Below are 26028 nucleotides of genomic sequence, written 5' to 3'. Positions count from 1 at the left end.
AATACTTATTCTCTAAAAAATCATTTTATCACGTAACATTATATAAAGAATAATGAGAACAATCATTATAAGTGAAGCACTGCTTCACGCAAAACAACTACAATAGGTGGAGCATTACTCTATGTGGAACAACTAATACAAGTAGAACAACTATTTTATACAAAATAATAATTTCACGCAGATGACAGTGAAAGTAATCCAAAATAGGTGGCAAGATTCATGGGTTACTTTCATAGTGGGATGTTCCGGAGAGTTTGGCTTGGTGGCTCAGATATGGACGTAGTTAAGAAGTCTCTCTTAACCTTTTTCCTGAAGCACAAATGTTTTATGCTTTTTTTCTTATTCTCTTATACTTGTCCACGTACAGCCTTTTCTCTTATAGCTGTTCACAAACAGCTTTTCTTTTTTAACTCGAGAACAAGTTTTATTAAATATAATTATTTCAATGGTCACATAATAAGTTTTAACCGTTACTCAACATTAACTCTCAGTAACGGTTACTTAACATTAAAACTCTCCTTAATGATATCATTCATTACGCGTATTAAAACCTTTTCTTGTAACTGTTATTTTTGACACTATATATATAGAGTCTTCACAACTCAAAGGGGGAGCTTTTTCAGAACTACTAGACTTTGACCCATAGCTTTTCTCCTTAGCTTATTCTCATTCAGAACACTTATTCTTTTCTTATTCTCTTCCACCTGTCATGACATTTAGTACTTCAAGAACTGCTTCAATCTTCCTCTCTGTCACCTCCGGTACATCCCTTACTTGTTTGCAACGCTTCCTCTTCTCATCACAAGAATCACATTTACATATCCAATCTTTTTCCTTTTTGGAAAACATGAACAAAGGAGTGAACAATTACTACAGCTCCCTAACCTCTATATTTTATATATGTAGGAAATTATGAAAAATAATCCTCTTCATAAGTCTAATTCAAAAATATCCCTCATTATAATTTTAAAGCTTTTTATCTAATTTTAGAATAACTTGACAATAATGTTTTTTAAACAATTTCAGATAAATTAAATGATTTTAATTTTTTCTATCCCACTATCTAAACAAAAATTTTAAAATTAAATCTTTATTTCTCTCACTTGCCAAATACTGTCTATCTCGCTAACCAGCTTTCTCTTGCCATCCCAAAAAGCAATGGCATCATCAAGGTATGTGTTTTGGGTTTTTAGGTTTATTGATTTATGTTCATAAAACTTCAAAGTTGAGAGATTGAAATTGATTAGACATATCTATAAATTAGAACACTATATAGCTTTGGCAACTTAAATTTGACTACGAGTAGTCAAATTAATTAGTTATTAAGTATTACATTATTGGTTTTAATTAAGGCATGGCGTAACTAGTTTTTAAGCGTTGCAAGACAAATTTTTAAACATTGTGAGACTAATTTTAACAATTGCATAACTTAAGTATTGCGAGATTGACTTTTAAGTATTATATAACTTAAACTAGTCATGTAATGCTGTATCAACCAACCACATAATGACTTAAAATCAGTTATGTAATACTTTATCAACCAGTTATGCAATATCCTAAAAATTAATCATGTAATAACTAAAAATTAATTACGCAATGTTTAAAAGCTAATCATGCAATACTCTATCAACTAGTTACATAATGCTAAAATCATGCAATACCTAAAACCTTTAAACCCAATGCCTAACCAGCAATGCATGTCCTAATAACTAATCACGTATGTCTTGTCAACATTCGACCCAAAAACCATTAAAACTATTAAATTTTATTTAACAAAATCAATAACTTCAAATAACTCGTTATGTTTCATTTAATAATATAATTAACGAATATACCTATCTAACAAAGAATGCTCAAAATGCTAAAAACTTTTTTATCACATATAAAAAATCATTTCAAAATGCCAAAAAATTTTCCTTTATATATAAAAAATAACTCTAAAATACTCAAAACGTTTAAAAGTTTTAGGAAGAAAAGGTTAAAGGATATGAGTCGGTTTAAGGTGTATATCTAAACATATGGGTTAGTCTCATTAAAAGTAATTTTATCTAAAATTAATTTCTCTTAACTAAAAATAATTAAAATTATAAAGATGACTATTTTCAGGATATTTTGAAAAGAACCCAATCAAGTTTACAAAGTTTGACAAAAGCTGATCATAATAAACGAGTAGATGATTTATTGCACTATCTACACAAGGGACACAAATAATTCAAACTAGCTGCACTAATTTGTTATGGTTAATACTTGCATGATGGGTACAGGTGGACAAGATCTCAGGTTGTTTTGCTGTAAAGCAAACTTATAGCACGTTACCTTGTTTTGTTACGTGTAGCCGCGCATGTTCACTGTGTTGTTGAATCTAAACACTTGGTTCATGCAATATAACAAGCGTTAATAATGTATTATTCATATATATTACTTGTAATTAACTTTCAGAAGAATGAAGCTAATGTTTGATGCTATTTTCTTTGCTGGTACTTAAGATCTGTTCATCCCTGTTTCTCGTGTTCATAACAGAGGCTGCTGTTGCAGCCATTACTTCAGCTTTTCACAATATAACACTAATTGTTATCAATAAGCCAAACCACTGGCCAGTGCATCTCCAGCATGAAGTAAACTCTCTGTCAAGTGTCAACCAATAGCCACCCATGAGCTACCAATCCTCTACACCATTGTAAATTCAATTATTTCTTCCTCCTCTAGGCGGCTTCCGAGTATCCAAACCTGTTGCTTGAATCGGCTCTCCTTCACAAACGAACTACTCAAAACCTTTCTCCCCTTGTGACTACAAGGGTGCATGTGGTGGGTCTCAGTTCATGGGACTCTCCATTTTAGTGTATTTTATTTGAAGGGTATTTCTCAATATCAATGGATTCAAATGGAATTATGATCAAAATTTAGGGTGTTATGAGTAATTTACCTTTTAATATTTTTATTATACTCTAGGAACTATTTAATATTTTTTTCTCATAATAGTTTATTGTGTACAAAAAAAATAATAGTTTATTAGAGTAAACTACCTATAGTTTACAATTGGTCAATGTCAAATTAAATCCTGTTCAAAGGGACTGACAATGTTAAGTAGTGTACATTTGTGTAGATAAGCAAACTTTTATGTTAATTTTAATTAAGCTAGCGAGATAAGTGTTCGAACATAGAATTTAAAAATTAAGAAATGTTTAGAAATGATTACAAGGCGTGTATTTTATGTCATTTTTTTTAAATTTTATTTGATTTTATTTATAATATGTAAAAGAGTTATTTACGTATAAATCTATGAAGAGGAAATTTAATGATAGATAACATTTTGTATTGATAAAATCAATATAAAATATTATTTCTCTATTTTTTTTTTCATACATTTTAAAAAAACTAAAAAATCTTATTTATAGACAAAAGTATCTCTTCTCAATAGACACAATTATCTATTTTTCAACAAACATAAATATTTATTTTTTAATATAATTATTTAAACAAACTTAACTCTTAAAACGATTTTAATTATTCAAAAGATTGGATGAAAATCTCTATTTGGATAAGATAGTTCAAAAGTTTTTCTTCTTTTGCAATGTAGAGTCTCTAATCGGTAAGATTTTGCAGACCTTGGACGAAATTATTGATATATTCATCCTGAAGATTTCTGTTAGAAAGTGTTTGGTTCAGCTTGGAATGGTTTCTCCTTAACAAACCAGCCATATCACTGTCCTTGTTCATTGCCAACTTGATGGTTGCACTCAACTTATCCTTGGAAATCTGCATCTTTTCTCCTCTCTCCAACTCAACTGCAACCTTGAGTTCATCTACAATTAATCTGGTGTTCAGGATTGGATCTGCCAGGCGAGGAATCAGTACAATTTGGCAATCACTGAGCAGAGATTCCCACATGGTTCCATAACCACAGTGACTCACAAAACACCCAATAGATGGGTGTTTTAGTTGAAGCCAACCACCATGCACCAGCCCTCTTCCTTGAACCCTCTCTTCAAACCCCTCAGACAATGCCTCTTTAACAGTCACGCATCCTTGTGTTTGTCTCAAAACCACCAAGAAAGGTAGCCCCGATAGCTCAAGCCCAAGAACTAACTCTTGAAACTCCTCCTTTTGCAAGGTAATCTGGCTTCCAAATGCACAAAGCACCGCCGAACTTGGCTCAAAGTTACTCAGCCAGGAAGCCCATTTCTCTTCAAGCTGTGTGTTCTTGGTTTCAGGGTAGCAAGGTCCTGTCAACAGAACGGTCTTTCCAAATTGTTCGACAAAATAGTCACAGAAAGGTCCCTCAATTTCACGATTAAGTCCTGAAGGCTGTGGCATCATTCTCTTCAATGCTAGCGATCAGGCGATCTTCAATTGACAATCCTGTTTCCGGTACTACTAAGAAATCTATTATCGCACCAACGTCTTCTTCTCTGAATCTCACAATGGAAGAAGGATAACCAGGAGGTGTCTCTATAAGCTCTTCTTCAGTCACGTCCTTCCCATCCTTGCCATCTGTTTTGGTTAAGAGCGCAATTGCAGCTACAGAAACCACAGTATCGTACACAGACTTGATGCCCATTTGGCGAGCCAAAGCTGGAATCCAATGCCCAAAATCATAGAAAACCATATCAGGCTTTATAGTTTTTAAGATGTCTTCAACTTGATCTTGGGTTCCATCAAAGCCAGCATTAAACTTGATCTTGGGTTCCATCAAAGCCAGCATTAGCGAAGGACACATGTAGCGAGAAAGGAACATTAGATACAGTTTTGGCGCCTGGAGGGAGACCATCTACACGGGGAACAACGAGAGGAAAGAATCGAATCAGGTTTGGGTAGTGGGTTAGCTGTTCCAACTTTGCCTGTGCTCCTTTAGGCAATAAGAAGGAAATCTTGTGGCCTTTCTCAGCAAGCTTGTTTGAGAGGTGAAGAAAGGAGATGAAATGGCCAAAGGCAAACCATGGAAACATAGCAACATGAAGTTCGGAGTTGTTCGATTTGCTCATCTTTGCTTCCACTCTGCTACCGTACGTCCAGACCAATATATATATATACTGTCTGTCAGAGGTGTCTTTTTTTCTTGCCTCTGCTATTGTTAGTAAAGAACGTGGATCACTCAGTATAGAGCAAACGTATCTTCCACTGACGCAACAATAGATTCTTTTCTGATTTCCAAATCTTTAAACGCCCATGGCGACATATATATGTTGTAATCCGCACTCTGTTTTGCTTCTTAGTTTATAATTAAATATATAGGAACTAATCTTGGATTAAGGAATAAGCACATGATCTTACCATTTAATCTCTGCATTATTCGTCAGAACTAAAATCTATTAAAAAGACTGGCAATGTAAGGCACAAAAACCATGTGTGTGGAGAATAAGCAAATGTGTACGCCAATTAGCTAGCTAGCATATCAAATCCCGTACTCCTCTTCCTTTTTGTGTATTGCTTGGTACAAGGCTCTTCCTCACCACTTGCACACACACAACAGATTTCCATCAATCTCCATCCCTTTACCTTGAAACCTGTAACCCCCCAAACTAGCAACAGAGTTCCAATTTGTATACTAATTACAGCATTCACTCCAAATAAATTAACAGCCACAGGCACCTATGAAGGTATTAATATATATTATCATAGATAATTCAAATTTTATGATCCGCAACTAACAAAAATCATTTAAAATTACAAAACTACATCTGTCTGACCAAACTATGTACTCTAAAGCAATCAAATACAATAAAAACTATCAAAACTATGGAAATGGAATGGAACATTACACGAGGAACAAAAATACCCTAAAAGAAATAAAGAACCATGAAAAAGGAACTGAAATCAAATGAAAAATAAAAAAAGGAAAATTGGGAGATGCTGCATCTTCTTTGACTTCAAATTGAAAGCTAGAGGAAGCTCAAGGACCATAACACAACGAGGAAGGTCCTGTGCTTAAAGAGATGAAAAAGGGAGGAAACTTGGACGCCCAAAATCATCTAACATTTAAGCAGAACAGCAGCCAACTTTCTTGATGGCCGAAACATCATCCTTGCTTCCAACATTGATGGTTTGTCCCTTGGGCAAGGCTGCAGGATCATCCCCTACCTCGAGTGCTTTTCGACTGACCACGCGATATATTTGAGTTAGCACTTCTGTGAATGCATTTTCAACATTCATTGACTCAAGGGCAGATGTCTCCATAAAGAAGGTATTTTCTCTCTCGGCAAAGGCCTTAGCATCCTCAGTGGAAACAGCACGCAAGTGTCGCAGGTCTGCCTTGTTACCAACAAGCATAATGACAATATTGGAGTCTGTGTGATCTCGTAGCTCCTTCAACCATCTCTCAACATTCTCAAATGTGACATGTCGAGTAACATCATAGACGAGCAATGCACCAACAGCTCCTCGGTAGTACGCACTTGTAATTGCTCGGTATCTTCGTAAGGAATATAACAAGAAATCAACTCTCAAAAAGCTTATAGAACACATTAATACAATTAATAAAATATATGACATTGTGGAAGCTCACTCTGGTACCTTTTACCCAGAGAAACATCACTGAGAAAATTATATGTGCAAATAGAAGGTTCAATTGTACAAACAACAGTTTTCCTGCCCCACGCATGACAAGCAGAGTTGAAGACAGAACAGAAGACATGACTTCTAAAGGCATGTAATGATGCTTTTCATATAAGTTCAAGCATCAAAATTTACAAATAATAGGACATTCATCAGAACTGAAACAAACACTACAACAATGTCCTAAATTTCAAAATAACATATAGTAGTCCTTTAAGACTAGAACAAGGTTACCTTAGTAGAATTAATACAACAATCAAAGCTGAAAATAACAGACAAATTCTTCTTAACCCAACAACAATAAATACAATGTTTCATCGATTAGATAGACAAGTGACAGGATATACAAGGGATATTCTAGAATGCTAACAGATATGGCTCAATGATTCAACTTGGACTTTAAAGGGTAGTAGGTGAACTCTATGTTTTCAATAATGGATCAAGTTATAACAGATATTAAATAAATTAGACCCACTACGTTTTCTGTATTGCTCATCCATGAGTAAACCAACTGTTGATTTTATACATAATCTATTCATAAACATGACACATGCTAATTTCTAAACCAAATCGAATTTGCAACATGCTAATGAAGAAAATTGTCTTTCACATATGCTTAAAACAATGCACCAATCCAAAAAAGCACTTTCTTTTCGCCAAATAACCAAAATCCAAGTCCACATGCTTTAACGTTAAAAAGAAAAAAAAATCTGAATACAACTTATTCCCACATTATCCTAGCAACCAAACAACCTAAAAAGAAAAAACCAAAATTCCAAGTACCCATTTCACCAAACCAATACACCAATCCAAGATACACCTCCTTCTCCTCAAATCTCTCAAAATTACAAAACCCCTTAAAACTAAAAAAAAGAACAAAACAAAACTGATGAGATACAAGAGCGAACATGTAAAACAAGAAAGTGAGTTTAAAAAATGTACCTTTCCTGTCCAGCGGTGTCCCAAATCTGGGCCTTAACGATCTTATCATCGACCCGAATGCTTCGGGTGGCGAATTCCACTCCGATTGTGGATTTGGATTCAAGGCTAAACTCGTTCCTCGTAAATCTCGACAGCAAGTTCGATTTCCCCACACCCGAATCCCCGATCAGCACCACCTTGAACAAATAATCATAGTCGTCATCCGCTCTATACGCCGCCATTTCGGGTCACCGGGTCGGGATCTTTTTATCGGATTTTTAAAAAAAAAATTCGATTTTTCGAGGAAATTTTTATCAAATGGCAGAGATCGATGGCATTAGAGAGGGAGGGAGAGAGCTTTCGACATTGGCAAAATTAAAGAGAAATGCGGGGTTAGATTCCGGAGGGGATAAGATTGGGTCGAGTCGGGTAATGAATTAGATGACCCGGCCCAATTAAGTTAGTGGGCCAATTTAACAGAAAGGTGGGTTCTTGGAAATTTTTGGAGCAGCCAGCTTAATAGAATAATAATAAATAGTAAGCATAATAATTAAAAGAATTTTTGAAATATTTTAAAAAATATTAAATAAACTTTTAATTTTTTATTACATTCAATTAAATTTTTATATTTTTATTTTAAACAAAATAAGTCTTTATTATTAACGATTAAGTAATTAAGTACTTATTTGGTATAATTTTTTTTCAACTTATTTATATTTTAAAAGTAAAAGTTAAGTCAAATATAAATTTTGAAAAACTTTTTTAAAAAGTAATTTTTTAAAAAATAAAATGTAAAATAAAAAGCTTCAAGAAAAGCTCCTATGAGGAGCTTTCTCTTTTTTTTTCTTTTTTTTTTAAAATGTAAGAAAATTTTTATTTTTGTTTCAAAAATATCCTCATTTATTAAAAATAATTACAATATTACCTTTTCAAAAAAAGTAATATCCTCTATGATAATTTTAACCAAAATTATAATTTATAAAAAAAATTTACCAAACAACTTTAATTTAATTTTAAAAGTTATTATTTTTCATAAAAGCTTTATAATAGCTTTTAAGCTTGAAAAAAACTAAATCAAACAAATTCTAAATGTCATTTATCATTTTATATTACGTAGTATTGATGTAACATGTTAACATATTATACATATATTTTTAAAATTAAAAAAAAAGATTCGAACTTTGTTTTTCAAATAATAGATCAATATTAATTAATGAGTCAAATATTTAAATAATATAACATATTGATATAATATTATAACATGATAATATAATCATACGATATTTTTCACTTTCATATCAACTCAATTGATATGAATAATTGTCATTAATCAAAACCAGATTTATTATTTTATATCATGTTATATTGATTTGATATATTAACATATTATAATTAATAATAACGTGACATATTGATATAATAAAATAAATTATAATGTTATCTGATGGTGGACTAAATCTATAGACAGGGTTTTTTAATTCTGTTATCTTTATGGTTGTGTTGATAAATGGAAAAGCATAGGCAATCAATATGATACAAGCAGGCTAGCCATAAGGTAGAATGTCAAAAACTGAGGAGACGCTTTGAAAGACAAAAGAGTCCTGGGAGTGTATTTCCTGGCCTGGGTAGTGTTGGTTTACGGCCTTTAATTTGTTCTTGCTGCCAACGGTCCCTGGCCTACTGCATTTAACTAATTGCCTTAACAAAAATGGTTTTCCTTTTCGGGAATTAATTCTATAGTCAAGCCTGGCAAACTCAAACTTCAATTACTGGTATCCATATATTTCAGCTCATTACTTTGAAGAAGCTCCTGATTGGTCAGCTACAAGAAGAGTTCAAAAGACCTGCAACTTGCATATAGGGGTCAACAAGTAGTTGATTCGATTGATTTCAGTCTGTTATAATTAATAGCTAAATGAATTAAATATTTTTAAAAAATTAATAAAAATTGAGTAAATATAAACAGATATAGAATTGATTAAATTAAAAATCTGTAAATTTAAAAATAATTATAAAATATGAAATGAAAATTAATAATAAATATATGTATTTTATATTAATTTAAAAATAGTATATTTATATATATATAATTAATTAGTTTGATCTTTTGATCGATTTGGTTTAAAAATTTTAAAATTAAGAATTAATTGAATAAATTAATTAAATCAAAAATTTTAAAGTGATAAATTTAATCAATCTATTAGACTGAGTTGTTTTACTTAAATAACATTTGAATCCATTCGGTTGATCCAGTACAATTTTGCTCACACCCTCCTTGCATGCGCCTCCATGCAAGTGAACTGTTATGAGCTTTTGGATTCTTTTCTTTTATAATGCGTCAATGTGAAAAACTCTAGCAGTGACTTGTGGAAGCTTGGGAAGCGATGAACGTTTTATCTTTCATTTCGATCAAAATTATGTTGCTCAGTCTCTTCTCTAGATTCTCTGTTGGAATCGATAGCTTTACCTCCTCGGAGTCTTTGAGTGATGGCAGGACCTTGGTTTCCAGAGATGGAACCTTTGAACTGGGTTTCTTCAGACCTGGAAGCTCCATGAATTGTTACTTGGGAATTTGGTACAAGAAAATCCCTGTCCGAACTGTTGTTTGGGTTGCAAACCGGCGCAACCCAATCAATGACTCGTATGGCATGCTGTTCTTCAACCGAAAAGGCAATCTTATGCTGTTCAGTCGAAGCAACGGTGTTGTTTGGTCGACAAACTCAACAGAGATAGCTCGAAAGCCAATAGTACAGCTCTTGGATTCTGGAAATCTTGTCATAAGAGATGAAAGTGATGATGGTAATTCAGAAAGAACTCTTTCGTGGCAAAGCTTTGACTATCCAACTGATACTATTCTACCAGGGATGAAGTTGGGATGGGACTTGAGAACTGGTCTTGATCGCCGTTTGACAGCATGGAAGAGCTCTGATGATCCATCTCCTGGAGACTTCACCGCTGGCGTCGAGCTAAATAATTACCCTGATGTTGTTGCACGGAAGGGTGCAAAGAAATACATTCGGACAGGCCCCTGGAATGGCGTCGGATACAGTGGTACACCCTTGTTAAAGCCTAGTCCTGGTTTTCAGTTCGAATTTGTATGGAATAACGACGAGGTGTACTTCAGATTTTACCTCGGCAATCAAACAGCTATCATGAGGTATGTTTTGAACCAAACCATCTATCAGGGCCAGGGCTACTTTTGGATTGAAGGAAGCAGGAGTTGGATGCTTTCTACTTATCCACCGACGGATGTTTGTGACAACTTTGGACTCTGTGGTCCATATGGGATTTGTTACAGTGCTGAAGTGCTACCTTGTCAATGTTTGAAAGGATTCAAGCCTAAAGCTTCAAAGTATTGGGACTCCATCAACTGGTCTCAAGGATGTGTGCGCAATAAGCCATTAGACTGCCAGAAGGGAGATGTATTTATCAAATTTGGTCGATTGAAACTGCCAGATACAGAACATTCTTGGGTAGACAAAAGCATAGGTCTCAAAGAATGCAGGGCTAAATGTTTACAGAACTGTTCTTGTATGGCCTACACAAACACAGATATAAGAGGACAAGGAAGTGGTTGTGCCATTTGGTTTGGAGATCTGATTGATATCAAACAGTTTCAAGATGGTGGGCAAGAACTATACATTCGAATGTCTACTTCTGAAGCAGGTATATGAGCTAATTACTTTTGATTGTGATAAGTATCAAGTAGTTCCTTTTAAGTTATAGTACCAAATATTAAACCAGTTAATGCTGCAGCATTTGTGCATCAATTCTCAGCTCTAATTTAACTTTCTTTCTTTTTCTTTCTTGGATTTATTGAATTGTCCTTGTTCATGAAGAGCCAAAAGGTGAGGTTAAAATGAAGCTAGCAGTCATACCTCCTGTCATGTTCTTAGTTGTTGGTGTGCTTCTTGTCTGCTATTACTTTCACAGAAGCCGAGCAAGAATGCAAGGTAAAGCCATCTGCCTTCAGAAATCATATTTCAACAATGCTCTAGAGAAACTTCAGAAATGTAAGGAGTGCTAGAAACTTCCCCTGGTTCATTTGAGAAAAGATGCAAAAGAACTTAAACACAATCATATGGTGGCTGTGAGAGGACTTTTGAGGTTTTGTTCAGAAATATGTTGGACCAAAGCCAACACAGTGGTCATAACCCAACATTCTATGGCTAACGTTAGCACTTTTGGCAACTGTTTCAGGGGGAAATGAAAATCATGGTGTAAATAACAGGAGCAATGCAGGGCAAAAGGAAGATATAGAACTTGAATTATTCGACCTAGCTATGTTAGCTAAAGCCACCAATGGCTTCACATTGGACAACAAGTTGGGAGAAGGTGGTTTTGGGCCCGTTTACAAGGTAAATTTGCACTGATCTGCTTAAAATGAATATTAGACAAAAACATTCTTATATATGGTACGTTATTTTCAGGGTACCATGGAAGATGGACAACAAATTGCTGTGAAGAGGCTCTCAATACGGTCAAAACAAGGATCAGATGAGTTCAAAAATGAAGTAGCACTGATCGCCAAACTTCAACATCGGAATCTTGTAAAGCTTCTTGGATGCTGCATCCAAGGAGAGGAGAAAATGCTGGTGTACGAATTTATGCCGAACAAAAGTCTGAATTTCTTCATCTTCGGTAATGGATCCCTCAAAAAACCCAAAAAATTTCTGTAGCCTAGTGTATATATATGACAAATGGAGACTGAATTTCAGTATAATGCATGCATGTCAGACAGAGCAAGACATGAGCTACTAGATTGGCCAAAGCGTTTTCATATTATCAATGGAGTTGCTCGGGGCCTTGTCTATCTGCATCAAGATTCCAGATTGAGGATCATACACAGAGATCTTAAAACCAGTAATATTCTTCTTGATAGTGAGATGAATCCAAAAATTTCAGACTTCGGCTTGGCTAAAACTTTTGGAGGAGACCAGACTGCGGGGAGTACAAATAGAGTGGTTGGAACTTAGTAAGTGGTTAACTGCACATTCATGAATTTAACTGTAAATCATCACTAATGTTGCTTTCTTCTGCTGATTTTCTACAGTGGTTATATGGCACCAGAATACGCTATCAATGGGCAATTCTCAGTAAAATCAGACGTTTTCAGCTTCGGGATACTGGTGCTGGAGATTTTAAGTGGCAAGAAAAATAAAGGGTTTTACAATCCAAGCCAGGACCTCAACCTGATTGGACATGTAAGCCTGAAACTTACTTGCTAAATGTTGATGTACTTTGAGGAGAATGACCAACAGCTTATAATTTTGTCTTAGGCTTGGGCACTGTGGAAGAAAGAAAAGCCACTAGAACTGATTGATTCGTTTTTACAAGACTCCTGCTCTGTGTCGGAAGTGATGAGGTGCATCCACATTGCTCTCTTATGTGTGCAACAACATCCTGATGATAGACCCAGCATGTCATCTGTGGTTCTTATGCTGGGTAGTGAGACTGCCCTGGTAGAACCCAAGGAACCCAGTTTCCTGATGGACAATAAGTCACTAGAAACAGATTCTTCTTCAAGCAATATTAAATTGTCAAATAATGATGTTAGTATCTCAATTTTGGATGGCCGATAGAGAAATATTCAGCTATATGTCTTATTCTGTCATTATCTTAGCAAATGCTTGCTCATCATGCAATTTGTACATTACATTTCCACATCCATGAGTGTGATATGTAAGGATTGGTTGCTCTGTTTCTCAAGTTAAATTCAGAAGACAGATCTTGTAGAAAGATTCCGAAAGAAAATTTGTATTTTGAATGTAGTTTGTCTCCCAATATTGGTTTCTTTATCTGGGAATTCAATTAGGACAAACATTGCAAAACATAGACTAAAGTGCTAATTATGAGAACATCTTCCAATCTACTCTGCCGCTGGCATTAGTCTAATAAAGATAAAAAGATTTAACAGTTTCTGTTAGCTTAATAAAATAATCTTATATTGTTTCTTAGCCATAAATGTCGCCAAAATTACTAGGTAGAAAAATGTTTATTGCTTCACATTTGTGTTATCATAATTATTATCTTCCAATTGTATTGTGTTGATCTAAAACATAGAGATATTATGTGTTTTAGCCAAAAATAAGAGATTCAATCGCTTCATCCATAAAATTAAAGATGAATAATGATATAAAGAACAACAGAGAGAAAGAGATGCTTGCATGAAATTTATATCTTAATTAATTTCTCTTGAATATTCGCATTTAATCTGATAGAATTCTCCATGTGCCTTTTTAGGAATTTTAGTAGGTCCCTATCATTTTGTTCCTCTAAATGAGAATAAACCTTTACAACGTAGTCAAACTCTTGACCATACAAATGGGATGCGCAAGCTGCTTTGTAAGTTAAAAGCTCCAAGACCCCTGTTCCAAACAAGAAGAACAAAAATCTATTTAACCAATCTCGCCAAGAAAAGGATCATGAAGCATGTGGAGTAGTTCGCTGGATGTGTACTAAAATATGAAAGATGCAACATAGCAGATGACTAGGTGATGCTTGATGATGATTGAAGCAATAAATTTATTCAGGTTAAATAACCATTCTTCAAAACTAGCAAGCCAAAAGGTTTCAATCATGCAAATGATAGCAATCAAAAGGACAATAAACTATAATGTAAGCAGGCTCAACATGTGGGACAAACTCCTGTGAGACCTGAGATAGATAGTAAAGGAATTAAGCAAAACGGTGCAAAGGGAAAGGATTAGACAGTTCTGTAATAGGAAACAGTAACAAACCTGAAGCAATTTCTGATGCAAGCATCTTGTTGGCAAAGTAACGTTTTAACCAGCATTTGCAGCGTAACCTCCAAACTTTTCTTGATTTTCCCTCAATAAAAAATTTTGGCATCTTATTGTAGTTAACAGAGAGCTTTGGAATTTGTTCACCTTCATTCCCATTGAGACATACTGACAATCGCTCCTCTTCATACTGATATAGTTTGAGGAAGCATGAAGCAAACTCCCTCCATGTATTGGACTCTGGATTGGTAGCTTCCAAATGCAAAGCAATCATCTCCACGAGGGATTCCAGACTATAGTCCCCTAAAAAGAATATCAAAATCACAGTTATATATGTAAAAAACTTCTATGATTAAGAGAGAGAGAGAGAGAGAGAGAGAGACAGAGAGAGAGAGAGAGATTGATTGTCAAAACCCAAGTTCAAATATTGCAAAAGCAGACCAAAAGAGGGAGGGGACATGGCTGGTGGCTATGTGTCACAACTAGGTGATAGAATCACTGCATTGAAACAACTGTCAAATGAAGTGGGTACTGGTCTATCTATGCAAGATAATTGATAATATACCATTTTGATGCATGCTGACAAGTCTTGCCAATGAGTGGCAGCATGTTGGATCCTTCTTCAAAGTCTCCTCAAAACATGCAGAGAGCATGACAGAATTATTGGAATAAAAACACTCTAAAAGACTGGCCCTTAATCTGCAAAGGATCAGCACATCAGTGTTTTGTAAAGGCAACAAGAGGACCAACAGCAAATATTAGCGTACTGCAAGAATAGTTAAATCTTCTCCATAATATTTAGAAAGTCCTCCTGAAAGTAAAGATTCCATGGGAGAGAGTAGAAAATAATTAAAATATCAAGCCCATTCTACTAAAGGAAAACTTCTAAGCAAAGATGGAGCTTTAGGCTCAGATACACCCAAGGGAGATTTCTGCACAAGATATATCTGTCCAGACAGAAGAAAAAGGAAAGTAATGTCAACAAAACCATCTGCCTTATCACAAAAATCTCTGCAAAGGCAACAGTACCATAATGTCCCTTGGAACAACTAGTACTAACACATTCAGATATAATATTTTCCCCAAAAGAGTATCACCAGATGTAACAGTCACAAGAAATACCTGAGTTGTAATCATTCGGTGAGTCCTCTAGCACTTATCTTCATATTAGTTTTCTGTTATCCTCAAGTTAACTGAGTTAAGCCAAAATGAAATAAAGTACCTTTGGGATTATATTTTCCAATATGAATTCACTTCTTGGCAACCAGGGAAAAAAATGGGGGAAAAAACAAAATTATTTGGTAGGTCGATACCTAAATGGAAAGGGCACTCTTGAATTGTTGCAGAACTTTTCAACTTCACTTAGGGCCTCATTCACTTGACCTCCAATCAGCAACAACTGGCATAAAACAGACAAAAAGAGAATAATGCTTGAATCAGTAAGAAAGAATAACTTTTAAAAGTAATTAAAATCTCTATCATAATATTATATAGATATAGATCCCTTTTGTGTTTTGACTAATGTATATCTAAATCTCTATAAGAATATTATAAGATACTCCAGCTTACCGTTTAAGATTTTCAAAATACATAAAAAAAATTGTAAGGAAAACATAATTATACCTGCACTAAAGGAAGTAATGCTGCTGACAAAGAGGGTGTAGAGTGAAGTGCAAGCTGTAGATACTTCACAGCATCATTATAATGATTATTAAGTATTTGCCTATGCAAATAGACAAAGTTCTCACTAGAATGTGGCAACTTTAATGGCATCAACCATGACTCTAGACCCTCTGAAATAAGAAAAATGACAAATTTCAATAATCCATAGGCTTAGGTATGATCATGAAACAATTAATAATTATCAAAGCCAAAAAGCCTCTAACAGATGCCATTGTAGAAAATCATAACAATGCATCCAAAACATTATTCGTGCAAAGATATTCTTCAGCCTGTCAAGTAATTAGGCCACTTGACATTTGACATATATACAAATAAATTCAGTGTGTCTATTTAAGAATTTTAAACATACTTCCGCCAGGTAGGATGAATATCCAACAGAGTAACATATAAGGTACAACAACAGAAGGGATGAGGAAGATAAGAAGGTTATCTCCTATACTTAAGCAAAAGAACATTTTACCATCTCCGATGCATATCTGTGTATCTGATATTGGTATCAGCTGGATCTTTATTTGTTCAAGTCCTAGCATCAAGTCTTTCTTTCCAATTTTTCCACTTTATTTCTGGATCTCTAGCATATTTCCCATTTAGTCAACAATTGAATAAGTTCTCACGTACTAACACAAAGAAAAGGGGAAATAATAATCTGCTATGCAGCACTAAAGACTTTTAATTATCCAAAATATACCTCGGATATGCATGCATAGGCAACATCATGCTCAATATATCACTCCAAAGTCAAAAGAAGAATACCAAAAGTAAAACTTGGTATTATCATGACAGATAAAATATATAGGGCATTCAGAGCTCACCAAGGGCAGAGAAAACTGAAGGATCACATGTATAGCCACTATCATTGTATAAACCAGCTTCATTTTCAGCGGAGTTTTGGTAGGAGGCCAGTGGTTGAACCTCTTCTTGGAGATTTGCACGCTGCAAATTAACATCAGTCTGCACAGGAACTTCGCTGTGTAGCTGGCTATAAGCCACCGGCATTATTCTTTTATCATTCATGACAGATGTCTGTGAATCATATTGAGAAGTAACAGCATCACGAGTATAAGCCGCATTATTTCCCTCTGAGTTAACAATTTGGTTGCTGAATTTTGATCCTGAAGTGTCTGATTGCAGCTGAGGGATGCAATCCTGGTTTGAATCTCTCAGCTTAACCTCGTCGGTGAGATCAGAATACCAAAGCTGACAGAATGTCAAGCCCATGACCAAATTTGACATTGGGTGACTACTAACGTGACGTTCTTTCATCAAGCTGAGGGGGAGAAAGCTCACAAAAGTCACTCAAACACTGAATTCATTCATGTATCATATTCCAAAGACAATAAACCTTTACTTGCATATAGCTGTCAGTACAAACTTTATATACAAATACATCAAGAATGCTACTGTATATCTTTCAAAAAAAATTAATAATAATGCTACTGTATGAACATATGAGATGACTCTTTCATGAACCAATTGACTGATCCATCCATTGATGTAAAAGGAGATGCATAATGTCATGTATCACAGCCAGAAAAATGCTATCCAAATTATCATGGAATCACTTTCTTCAACCAAGCCTAACATTGGCAAATACACACTGCGCAAGTAGAGAAACGAATTCATCACTTTCCAGGCAGTTCTCTCTGATCATGCAGTGTTACTCTTCCTAGCAGCATTCTCCAAGCCAACCAGAACTGATTCTTCCATTCCTAAGCTATAAAGACCCTAACTACACCAAATCCTGATAACCCCTAACCTGTAGATAGTAGCAAACCATCTTTCCTCCATGTGAAGACACTAAATCTTATTGATTGGCTCCAGTTTCCTCAAAGAAAAAACTTATTTCTGTTTCTTTAGAATCCTAAAACCTAAAAATCTCTAAATATCTTAAATCAAAGTGTGGTACAAGTGAAGAAGGCAGAGGGCTTCTAATTTGTCCTGCACCAAAAACTTCGACTTGTTTACTAGTAACTCTCAAAGGCCTCTGACACAGCTTGTCAGAGGATGATTCAGCCCCCAAAAGAACTACCTAAGTTGTTGTGTTCCTCACACCACCTTATATACACCAAGAGGTCCAAGCCTACACCAGCATAAACCCAATGCAGCAATCATCAGTCAACATATTCCAGCAACAATGTCACACCACAGAAGAAACTAACCCAATGAGGAACTCTGACCAAAATTTATAAGAACGCATGATGGGATGGGTTTCAAATTAAAAAAGAAATTTTCTTTGCTATACAAACCAAACCCAATATTGAAACTGTCCTTACACAGATCTTGAAATATCTAGATGGCTAAAGGAAACCTAAATCAAAAGCTACCCCTTATCTAAGTATGAATTAAAGACACCGTAGATTTGAATTATTCAAGTAGATTCATATGTTCAAGGGCAAGCTTACAGTCATTGCAGCCAACTCTTTCTTAACAGTTAGAACCGCAGAAGGAGTTCTTTGGCCAGAAAGATTGTTACTAGCTTCCTAATTTTGCATGATGGATAACACAGTGAGTGATGTACAATGATTGACAATTAGGTGATGATAGGCACAACAATATCATATTGCTTTTACATTAACCCAAATCCTTAAGCAAAAGGATATAAGAACAATACCTTAAAGCAGCTTGATGAGCCCACCCAAGATTCCCATGTGTAAGGCAGAAAATAAGGAACTCCAAATGAACTGCAATCTGCTCCTGTTCAACCACAAAAGATCTATTTTTGGAAACAGGTAAATGCAGCAATAATTGTGAATATGTCAAACTATACCTCTACTTGCACAGTCTTGGACCTGATCCTGCTCATCCAAATCTCATAGATGTCCCTGATCCTTCTAATGTCAACATGATCTCCCTCTATGTGCTTAAGAAGCCTAACTGAAGCCTGAAAACATCCCTTACACACATCATCAGTTCTTACTTTCAACTATATATCCGAAAAGAAAAACATATATACAAAAGCACAAAATCAAATTGTACTAGCATGCAACAATATAATTAATAATGCATCAGTTTTCAGCTGCTATAGTCTATTTTGAAAGTTCATTAGAAAATATCCACTGCTACTCTTTGGTGCAAAGTCTCTGCTCCACCTGTACTTTCTCTCATGAGGCACTGCTTCGCATCCTCCTACAACAAATTTACGAATATCTTCGACATATACATATGACGCACAAGCCTAAACGCAAAAAGGTATCTAAGATTGAACCAAAAAAAAAAACAAGAGGACATATGCAAATAATTGAACTAGAAAACATCTCTAACACATGAAGGTAACAAAATAATTCAATAAATAAAGCTCTGTTAAGTCACTGATTACTTGCCTTTTCGCTTCCTAAAAAGTTGCTATAAAGCAAAAATAAACAAACAAATAACATGCTACACTCATTCTAACGCAATTGTATCACAAAATGGTAGAGTCATAGATTTTGTCATCCAAGAAAGAAATTCAGCCATACCCAATACTTGAGGCGATTCAAATCAGCAGATCGATCCCAGGAAGTACCCTTCAGCAACAAGCTTAAAACCCCACTTGCCTCAGCCCAATTATGCTGCTTTACGAGTTTCTCCAAAAGGTAACACAACCTTTGCCGATTTTCCCATCGAATGTGGATTCCTCCGAGATTTAGAAGAAAAGACGGCCGTGTTAATGATAGTATCATCCTTTTGTCTAGCTTTCGTTTATAGGTCTTGGGTTCTTCTAAACTAGCTTTAAATTTCTCCATCTCCGTGATTCTGCCTCTTGCTTTGTTTTAGCAATGGTTCCACAAAGCAACCCAAGCTTCGGTCTTTGGCTGACGTTTTAAGCAGCGATGGAGCAGTGAAGGGTTTCGCGGTCATGGTGGAGGAGCCAAATGGGCGTGGCCGCCATTCGAAATCTGGAAGAGCAAATTAATTAACAAAATAGGATTATATTAATATTAGCATAATTAAGATATAAAAAAATAAATATTTTCAAAAAAATAAAAATTATTTAAATAAGAGATTTTGCTCTAAAAGCAAGGTATGAGGAAAGATCTTAAAAATGTCTCTATTTTAAAATAATTATTTTTAATTTATTATTACTATTATTATTTATGGTTTTTTCAAATTTAAAATTACTCTTTTTATTAGTATTACTTTATTTATAATATTGTGCAATTTAAAATCATTTAGATTAGTAATATTTATAATTAATTTAACAAAATTATTAATTTTTATATTTGGATATCAATGATATTATAATTGTTATTTTTTTTTCTATTTTATTTATTAACAAAAAAAGATAATTTTTTTTGTATGTTAATATATTTCTTCATTTTTTAAGTTGAAAAAGTATATAATTATTGTCACAATTAATAAAAATTTAGATTTTTTTTTATATTAGGGATGAAGAAACTTCTGAGATAAAAAATAAAAATGAATCAATATAAATAATTTTAAAATTCAAAGTTGGAAATTACAAATTTGCATATAGTGTTTCTAATTGTTATCTCTATTTATAAACAATAATTAAAAAAAAAGGCTTCAACCAAAAAATTAAAAAGAAAAAGAGGGAACTAACGGTACAACGGTAACAGACAAAGATTTACAGGGGGAGGTTTTGTCTCCACCGTCCAGTATGAAGACCCTCGAAACTAAACTCTAGAAGTCACAACAGTCAACGGGCAAGCTCCTCGCAATAATTTACCTGATCAAAAAACATTGCAGAGCTCGATACGTCTCTTCAACTGACCAAACTGCCACGTCAACATCTCTTGATCTCAAATCCATCACGTCCTTCATTGGTTGCTTTCTTGTCTGATTTGCTCGTACGATTCAATCGAGACAGAGAATGATGGAGAAGCCAGCGGCGGAGACCACAAAAGGAGACGGTTTGGGGGGTTTTCCCGACGACTTGGAGTACCAATCGGGATTCGGCAATCATTTCTCGTCGGAGGCGATCGCCGGAGCTTTGCCAGGTGGCCAAAATAGTCCTCTTATTTGCCCTTTTGGACTGTACGCTGAGCAGATTTCTGGCACTTCCTTCACTTCTCCTCGTAAGCTTAATCAGCGCAGGTAAATCTTTACTATCTTCAATCTTCTATTCATTCATTTGTTGAACTTTTAAGTTGACACGTGTCCATTTAAGCTGAACAATATTGAAGTTTGTCTTTATTTTTCAATTTTAATTTTTTTAATTTTTTGAATTTACTGTGTGAATAGTTGGTTATATCGAATCAAACCATCGGTTACTCACGAGCCGTTTTGGCCTCGGGACTCAATTCATAAGAAGCTTGTGAGTGAATTCGACGGGTCCAACACGGTTGCGAACCCTACTCAGCTCCGGTGGAAGCCTGTGGATATACCCGATACGCCGACGGATTTTATTGATGGTTTGTTCACGATATGTGGAGCTGGCAGCTCGTTCCTTCGACATGGATATGCTATTCACATGTAATTGGTATTTTAGTAGTCATTTCACTTCTTTCACGAATCCTATCATTAGTGCCATATGACAGTGTTTTTTAATTTTTTTCAATGAGCAGTACTATTTTTTACCTGTTGTCGAACAATTATGAGAAATTTAGTGTGGGATTTGTTGGATTTTGTTGTTCTAGTATTCATAAGGTTTAAGGAAACCAAATAACCAATTCCATGGCACTAGTGTATATGGCGTTAAGTTATAGACCTTGGCCGATTATGTATATTGCTTGTTGATTTTTATATAAATGGGGAAAAGATGCTGAAAAGGAAGTGGACAAGTATAAGTTTACTTCTAGAACTGTTTGCTGGCCAATCTTGGGGAGAAAATTAGAAGCTGAAGTGTTTAGTAACATGTTTGATGAATGATTTTAAGCATTCATAAGATTTGGAGTCCTGGCAAGATGACCTTGGTAGACTTTATAATGGAGGAATTGCAGCTCTTGAAGTTTTAAAACTTGGCACATTTCACAAGCACTGAGCTCAGTGGAATGGAATACTTCTCTGAAGTGCAACTTGTCCATTAGGAAAACTGAACTAATGTGAGTTGGGCTTATTTGACATCTATATTTTGACCTGATATGTATTCTGGCTGAGAAATATATTATGTGCTTGGTGGAGATGAGTTTCACCATCATATCTCTCTGTCAGTTTGTCTCTGTCTCTCTAAAGTATTCAGAAAACAACTTTTTTGGATGCATTGATCCTTAGTGAGGAGACTTGGACTCATGCTTAATTGTTTGGCTAAAATGTATATGTTAGAGGCAATAAAATTTTTTCACATGTAGGTACACTGCCAACAAATCAATGGACAATTGTGCCTTCTGCAATGCAGATGGTGACTTTTTGGTAGTTCCCCAGCAAGGAAGTAAGTTAAAATCCTTATCCTTTTATCTGTGAATTCACGGGCACCTGTGGAACAATTTTTAAACTGCATAATTTTGCATGTCTGGAATTTGTCTCAATTTTTAGGTTTTCAATTTGAGTAGTTTTATTTTTTAAAATAGAAGGATACTAAAATAGAATTACTGAAATTAAACAAAATAGTTAACTTATAAGTCATTGTTGTAGCTTGCATTTCATTCTGGGGCATGAACCACTTGTATTATTGAGCAATCTGGCTCTATCTTTTAGGTCTTGCCATGTGATAAGAATTTATGTTTTCTCTGTTTTATTTATTCATTTATGAGTGTGTGTGGAGAGCTCAAATATTTTTTTGACATGAGGGAATATGCTTACTTAAGAACTACATTTCTAATTACAGGGCTATGGATCACTACTGAATGTGGAAGATTGCAAGTCTCTCCTGGTGAAATTGTTGTTTTACCTCAAGGCTTTCGCTTTGTTGTAGATTTGCCTGATGGCCCATCGCGTGGTTATGTTGCTGAGGTTTTCGGTACCCATTTTCAACTTCCTGATCTTGGTCCGATAGGTACCTAATTTCTTGTTCAGATGTGGCCTGTGAGTGAATGAAGCATAATATTTTGTTGTTCTTGTACCATTAAGAATAAGTCACTTTATGGATCATGTTGGATGGATATGACCTTTAGGGGATGATGTTGATCTTGTGTAGGTGCTAACGGTCTGGCTGCTTCAAGGGACTTCCTTGCTCCCTTAGCCTGGTTTGAGGAGCGCCCCCGCCCAGGGTTTACTATTGTACAAAAGTTTGGAGGAGAACTTTTCAATGCAAGACAAGATTTTTCTCCTTTCAATGTAGTTGCCTGGCATGGTAATTATGTCCCATATAAGGTGGGTGTAATGGTCATGGTATTAGTCTTCTTTATTTTGACCATATAGTATGTAGTAGAGGCATTTAGTTGTCAGCCTTTCGTTTTTGCATGTATTAAGTTGATCAGATAACAGTTCAAAGTTCAAACTAAAATAGTTAAAACTATAAGATTTGGATTATGACAAATTGTAGTGATCTGATTTAAATCAAAATCTTGTTGCTTTCAGTATGATCTTAGCAAGTTCTGCCCTTACAATACTGTTTTAGTTGACCATGGCGATCCTTCAATAAATACCGGTATGATTGCACATGGACTCAGTCATCGTGTAATACTTTTCCTCTAAAGACAAGGTTTTTTTTATCCACATTTGATTAGAGTGATGTCTTGCAGTTCTGACAGCACCAACTGATAAACCGGGTGTGGCATTGCTTGATTTTGTCATTTTCCCTCCACGATGGTTGGTTGCTGAACACACATTCCGACCTCCATATTACCATCGTAATTGCATGAGTGAATTTATGGGCCTAATATATGGTGGATATGAGGTGAAATCCTATCACATTCTGGCTGTTATCTATTTTGGCTGGTATAGTTTGACTACTTAAGCAGCCCTGTTTTCTTTATCTCTCTGCTAAGAAGGACAATGTCCTTGAGTAATTGACAACACAATATGGCCAATTCTTGAAGAAGATTATTTTGCAATGTGCTTTTCACAGAACTGTTGTGTGTTTCTTCATTAATATATTTCTAGTAGAACAGTGGATTGTGGGGTTGTATCTACAGTGATATCTACATGCTGGTAGAAAGCAAGTTTGACCTTTTATTCTAATGTTGGCTTGCCTTGTTAATTCGGAAGTAATTCTTTGTCAAGCATGACGAGACCTGAATTCGGCCTTATTTATTCTTCTAATATAAAATTGTCTATGATGTTTCAGGCAAAAGCTGATGGATTTCTGCCCGGTGGTGCTAGCCTTCACAGCTGCATGACTCCACATGGTCCTGATACCAAGACATATGAGGTAACCATCTCAAGTACAGCTTCAAGATTGCAAGATGTATTCATTTATGCCTTTTTGTTCTTTAGCTTTATGATAATTTGATTGACCAGAAAAAAATGAACTGCATTACAATGAAATTTTGCAAAATAGCATAGTGAGAATCTATAGCTCACCCCGAGCGATGAATTTAGAAAGCTAAACCTTTTTTAGGATTATTACTTTCAAAAGGTGTTCCAAAATTTTCTTTTCAAGACTTTTAAAATCTTGAAAAGACCACTACTTGCTTGACAAACGTCTTTAGTACTCTATGATTGGAAGTGCCCCCTTTTTTTGATCAACGGTCTGTTCTCCTTACTCTTATCACTTGCAGGCTACAATTGCACGTGGAAATGGGGCAGGACCTCACAAGATCACTGATACCATGGCCTTTATGTTTGAATCATTTTTAATGCCTAGAACCTGTCCATGGGTTCTTGAGTCCCCCTTCAGGGATCATGATTATTACCAGTGTTGGGTAGGACTGAAAGCCCATTTTTCATGCGAAAAAGCAAATGGTAAAAGCAATGATTTGCAGAATGGACTCAAGGAAGCTGGGTGTCAAAGCCACCATGGTTGATTTGGTCTTGAAATGTTAACCTTGGGCTCGAGCTCTTATCTAGTTAACCAGCAAGTGCTTGTACGTAGGTAGTAAGCAGAAAGGGTCAGGGTAGGTGGCAGGGTGGTTTTGTTGTTCTTGAGCTCTTGCTTATGTGCTATGATTGTCTTGGCTCAAAATAAATATATGAATGTACAAACTGTGATTGCTACAGTACTTGAAGAAAATATGTCTATATGTATGCATTTGATCTCTCTCTCTCTCTCTCTCTCTCTCTCTCTCTCATGTATGCCTGCACAAGCACAGGATCATTCTTGCCAGGTACTGAGTAACAACGTAGTTTCATCTATTTACAAGGTGGATACCCAAATGTCTTAAAGGACTGCATAGTCTGAGAGGTAAAATACCAGAAAGAGCATCAGTCAGTGTTTTGTTCCCCCTCTTTCTGCCATGTCAATTGCCTGCAAGTCATTCTTCTTCTGCTGGGGATTTTTTGGGTTGCTGTAAATTATATAAATTACAAAAAGGGTTTTCCATTTTTCTGGGTTAAATCCTTTGATAGAGGTGTGGTTGATAGTGTTGCAGATTTAATACAGTAAACAACTGACCAAGGGCTATATCATCCAAACAATAATATTGTCATCTTAAAAGCGTATAATATAATATTATATATTTATATAGGTTCAGGTATCGTATCTCTAAAAGGTAAAATTCATATTTATTCAAACCCAAACCCTAGACGGGCAGTAAATTTTTTACCCAAACCCAAATAAGCCCATATACTGAGTTTCTATTACATTTACCAAAAACATGCTATGTGATTTATGCAAACTGCAAAGTAAACAGCTTTTTTTTTTCACTTTTTTTCTGCAGAAATTAAATAATAGCAGGTGTAGAACCCATTTCCTGGAGCCTGGGCCTTGGTCCCAATGGTTCACTTCACCCACTCTCTTAGGAGGGGCAGAGCTGGGTTTGAGCCTCGATTCTTGCAAAATCATTGATGAACTAAAATAGAAGCATGCCTAGCTAAAATAGAAGAAGAAAAGCAAAACCTTTTTCATAAGGCTGTAATTATGAACTAATTAATGCATTGAATTCGGTCATAACCCCTTTGCCAAAAACTCTATGTCCACTACATGGCATTGGGATTTAAAGTTTTTTCTTTATCAGAAGATATCAGGACAATAAACATACATCGCCTAACTTCAGAAGACTTTTTTTCCAAAGAAGAATGACTCTTAAGGCTATACCCCTTGAGGCTATACCGATATCTACCATCTAATTTGCCAAGTCTTCCTATACTATTTCTTAAGGTTTTACCTAGTTTCTAAATTTGAACTGTTGATATAATGTTTTTGAGCATTGAC

General features: G+C 35.2%; 5 protein-coding genes across 6 annotated transcripts; 2 read left to right on the top strand and 3 right to left on the bottom strand.

Annotated features, from left to right (window-relative positions):
• Positions 1-3582: 3582 nt before the first annotated feature.
• Positions 3583-5037, bottom strand: LOC110419722 (UDP-glycosyltransferase 79B6). The gene is given in 3 exon segments (XM_021432814.2): positions 3583-4293; positions 4295-4678; positions 4716-5037. Coding segments are annotated over 3 exon segments (1362 nt in total). The 5' UTR covers positions 4983-5037.
• Positions 5038-5587: 550 nt separating this feature from the next.
• On the bottom strand, positions 5588-7858 carry LOC149527004 (ras-related protein RABA1f). Its single transcript, XM_089783970.1, has 2 exons — positions 7495-7858; positions 5588-6409 (listed from the first exon to the last, which is right to left on the bottom strand). The coding sequence occupies exons 1-2, from the start codon at positions 7713-7715 to the stop codon at positions 5977-5979; spliced, it is 654 nt and encodes a 217-aa protein (XP_089640096.1). The 5' UTR covers positions 7716-7858; the 3' UTR covers positions 5588-5976.
• A 1882-nt stretch (positions 7859-9740) lies between these two features.
• LOC110419228 (G-type lectin S-receptor-like serine/threonine-protein kinase At4g27290) lies at positions 9741-13612 on the top strand. Its single transcript, XM_021432202.2, has 7 exons — positions 9741-11139; positions 11313-11426; positions 11674-11831; positions 11904-12114; positions 12211-12448; positions 12527-12677; positions 12753-13612. Exons 1-7 carry the CDS (start codon positions 9858-9860, stop codon positions 13053-13055), a joined length of 2457 nt encoding a protein of 818 aa, XP_021287877.1. The 5' UTR covers positions 9741-9857; the 3' UTR covers positions 13056-13612.
• A 21-nt stretch (positions 13613-13633) lies between these two features.
• Positions 13634-20704, bottom strand: LOC110419229 (TAF RNA polymerase I subunit A). 2 transcript variants are annotated; one of them, XM_021432203.1, is made up of 10 exons: positions 20566-20704; positions 19355-19774; positions 18667-18780; positions 18511-18593; positions 16712-17166; positions 15840-16009; positions 15530-15615; positions 14782-14915; positions 14214-14519; positions 13634-13841 (listed from the first exon to the last, which is right to left on the bottom strand). In XM_021432203.1, the coding sequence occupies exons 2-10, from the start codon at positions 19619-19621 to the stop codon at positions 13648-13650; spliced, it is 1809 nt and encodes a 602-aa protein (XP_021287878.1). In that variant the 5' UTR covers positions 19622-19774; positions 20566-20704; the 3' UTR covers positions 13634-13647. The 2 variants fall into 2 exon arrangements, with proteins under 2 accessions (XP_021287878.1, XP_021287879.1); XM_021432204.2 differs by lacking the exon at positions 13634-13841 and having other exon boundaries at positions 14343-14509.
• On the top strand, positions 20704-24913 carry HGO (homogentisate 1,2-dioxygenase). The gene is made up of 9 exons (XM_021432205.2): positions 20704-20933; positions 21081-21311; positions 22127-22206; positions 22603-22770; positions 22912-23087; positions 23295-23364; positions 23459-23613; positions 24004-24087; positions 24437-24913. The coding sequence occupies exons 1-9, from the start codon at positions 20710-20712 to the stop codon at positions 24680-24682; spliced, it is 1434 nt and encodes a 477-aa protein (XP_021287880.1). The 5' UTR covers positions 20704-20709; the 3' UTR covers positions 24683-24913.
• Positions 24914-26028: the final 1115 nt, after the last annotated feature.

This window comes from Theobroma umbraticum, unplaced genomic scaffold (assembly GCF_002168275.2).
Source record: "Theobroma umbraticum cultivar Fairchild unplaced genomic scaffold, ASM216827v3 scaffold_67.0, whole genome shotgun sequence".
Taxonomy (NCBI): Eukaryota; Viridiplantae; Streptophyta; class Magnoliopsida; order Malvales; family Malvaceae; genus Theobroma; species Theobroma umbraticum.
This window is presented reverse-complemented; position numbering and strand designations above follow the sequence as displayed.

Excerpts from the sequence above, each read along its gene's own strand:
- LOC110419228 (XM_021432202.2), top strand. The coding sequence starts at position 9,858 with ATGAACGTTTTATCTTTCATTTCGATCAAAATTATGTTGCTCAGTCTC. Across the intron at positions 11,427-11,673 it reads AAGCCGAGCAAGAATGCAAG|GGGGAAATGAAAATCATGGT; the intron begins GTAAAGCCATCT and ends CAACTGTTTCAG. Across the intron at positions 11,832-11,903 it reads GTTTTGGGCCCGTTTACAAG|GGTACCATGGAAGATGGACA; the intron begins GTAAATTTGCAC and ends CGTTATTTTCAG.
- HGO (XM_021432205.2), top strand. The coding sequence starts at position 20,710 with ATGATGGAGAAGCCAGCGGCGGAGACCACAAAAGGAGACGGTTTGGGG. Across the intron at positions 20,934-21,080 it reads CGTAAGCTTAATCAGCGCAG|TTGGTTATATCGAATCAAAC; the intron begins GTAAATCTTTAC and ends CTGTGTGAATAG. Across the intron at positions 23,088-23,294 it reads GTAATTATGTCCCATATAAG|TATGATCTTAGCAAGTTCTG; the intron begins GTGGGTGTAATG and ends TGTTGCTTTCAG.
- LOC149527004 (XM_089783970.1), bottom strand. The coding sequence starts at position 7,715 with ATGGCGGCGTATAGAGCGGATGACGACTATGATTATTTGTTCAAGGTG. Across the intron at positions 6,410-7,494 it reads GACACCGCTGGACAGGAAAG|ATACCGAGCAATTACAAGTG; the intron begins GTACATTTTTTA and ends TTCCTTACGAAG.
- LOC110419229 (XM_021432203.1), bottom strand. The coding sequence starts at position 19,621 with ATGGAGAAATTTAAAGCTAGTTTAGAAGAACCCAAGACCTATAAACGA. Across the intron at positions 15,616-15,839 it reads CATTACTTCCTTTAGTGCAG|TTGTTGCTGATTGGAGGTCA; the intron begins GTATAATTATGT and ends GTTTTATGCCAG. Across the intron at positions 14,916-15,529 it reads AGAGTGCCCTTTCCATTTAG|ATTAAGGGCCAGTCTTTTAG; the intron begins GTATCGACCTAC and ends GATCCTTTGCAG.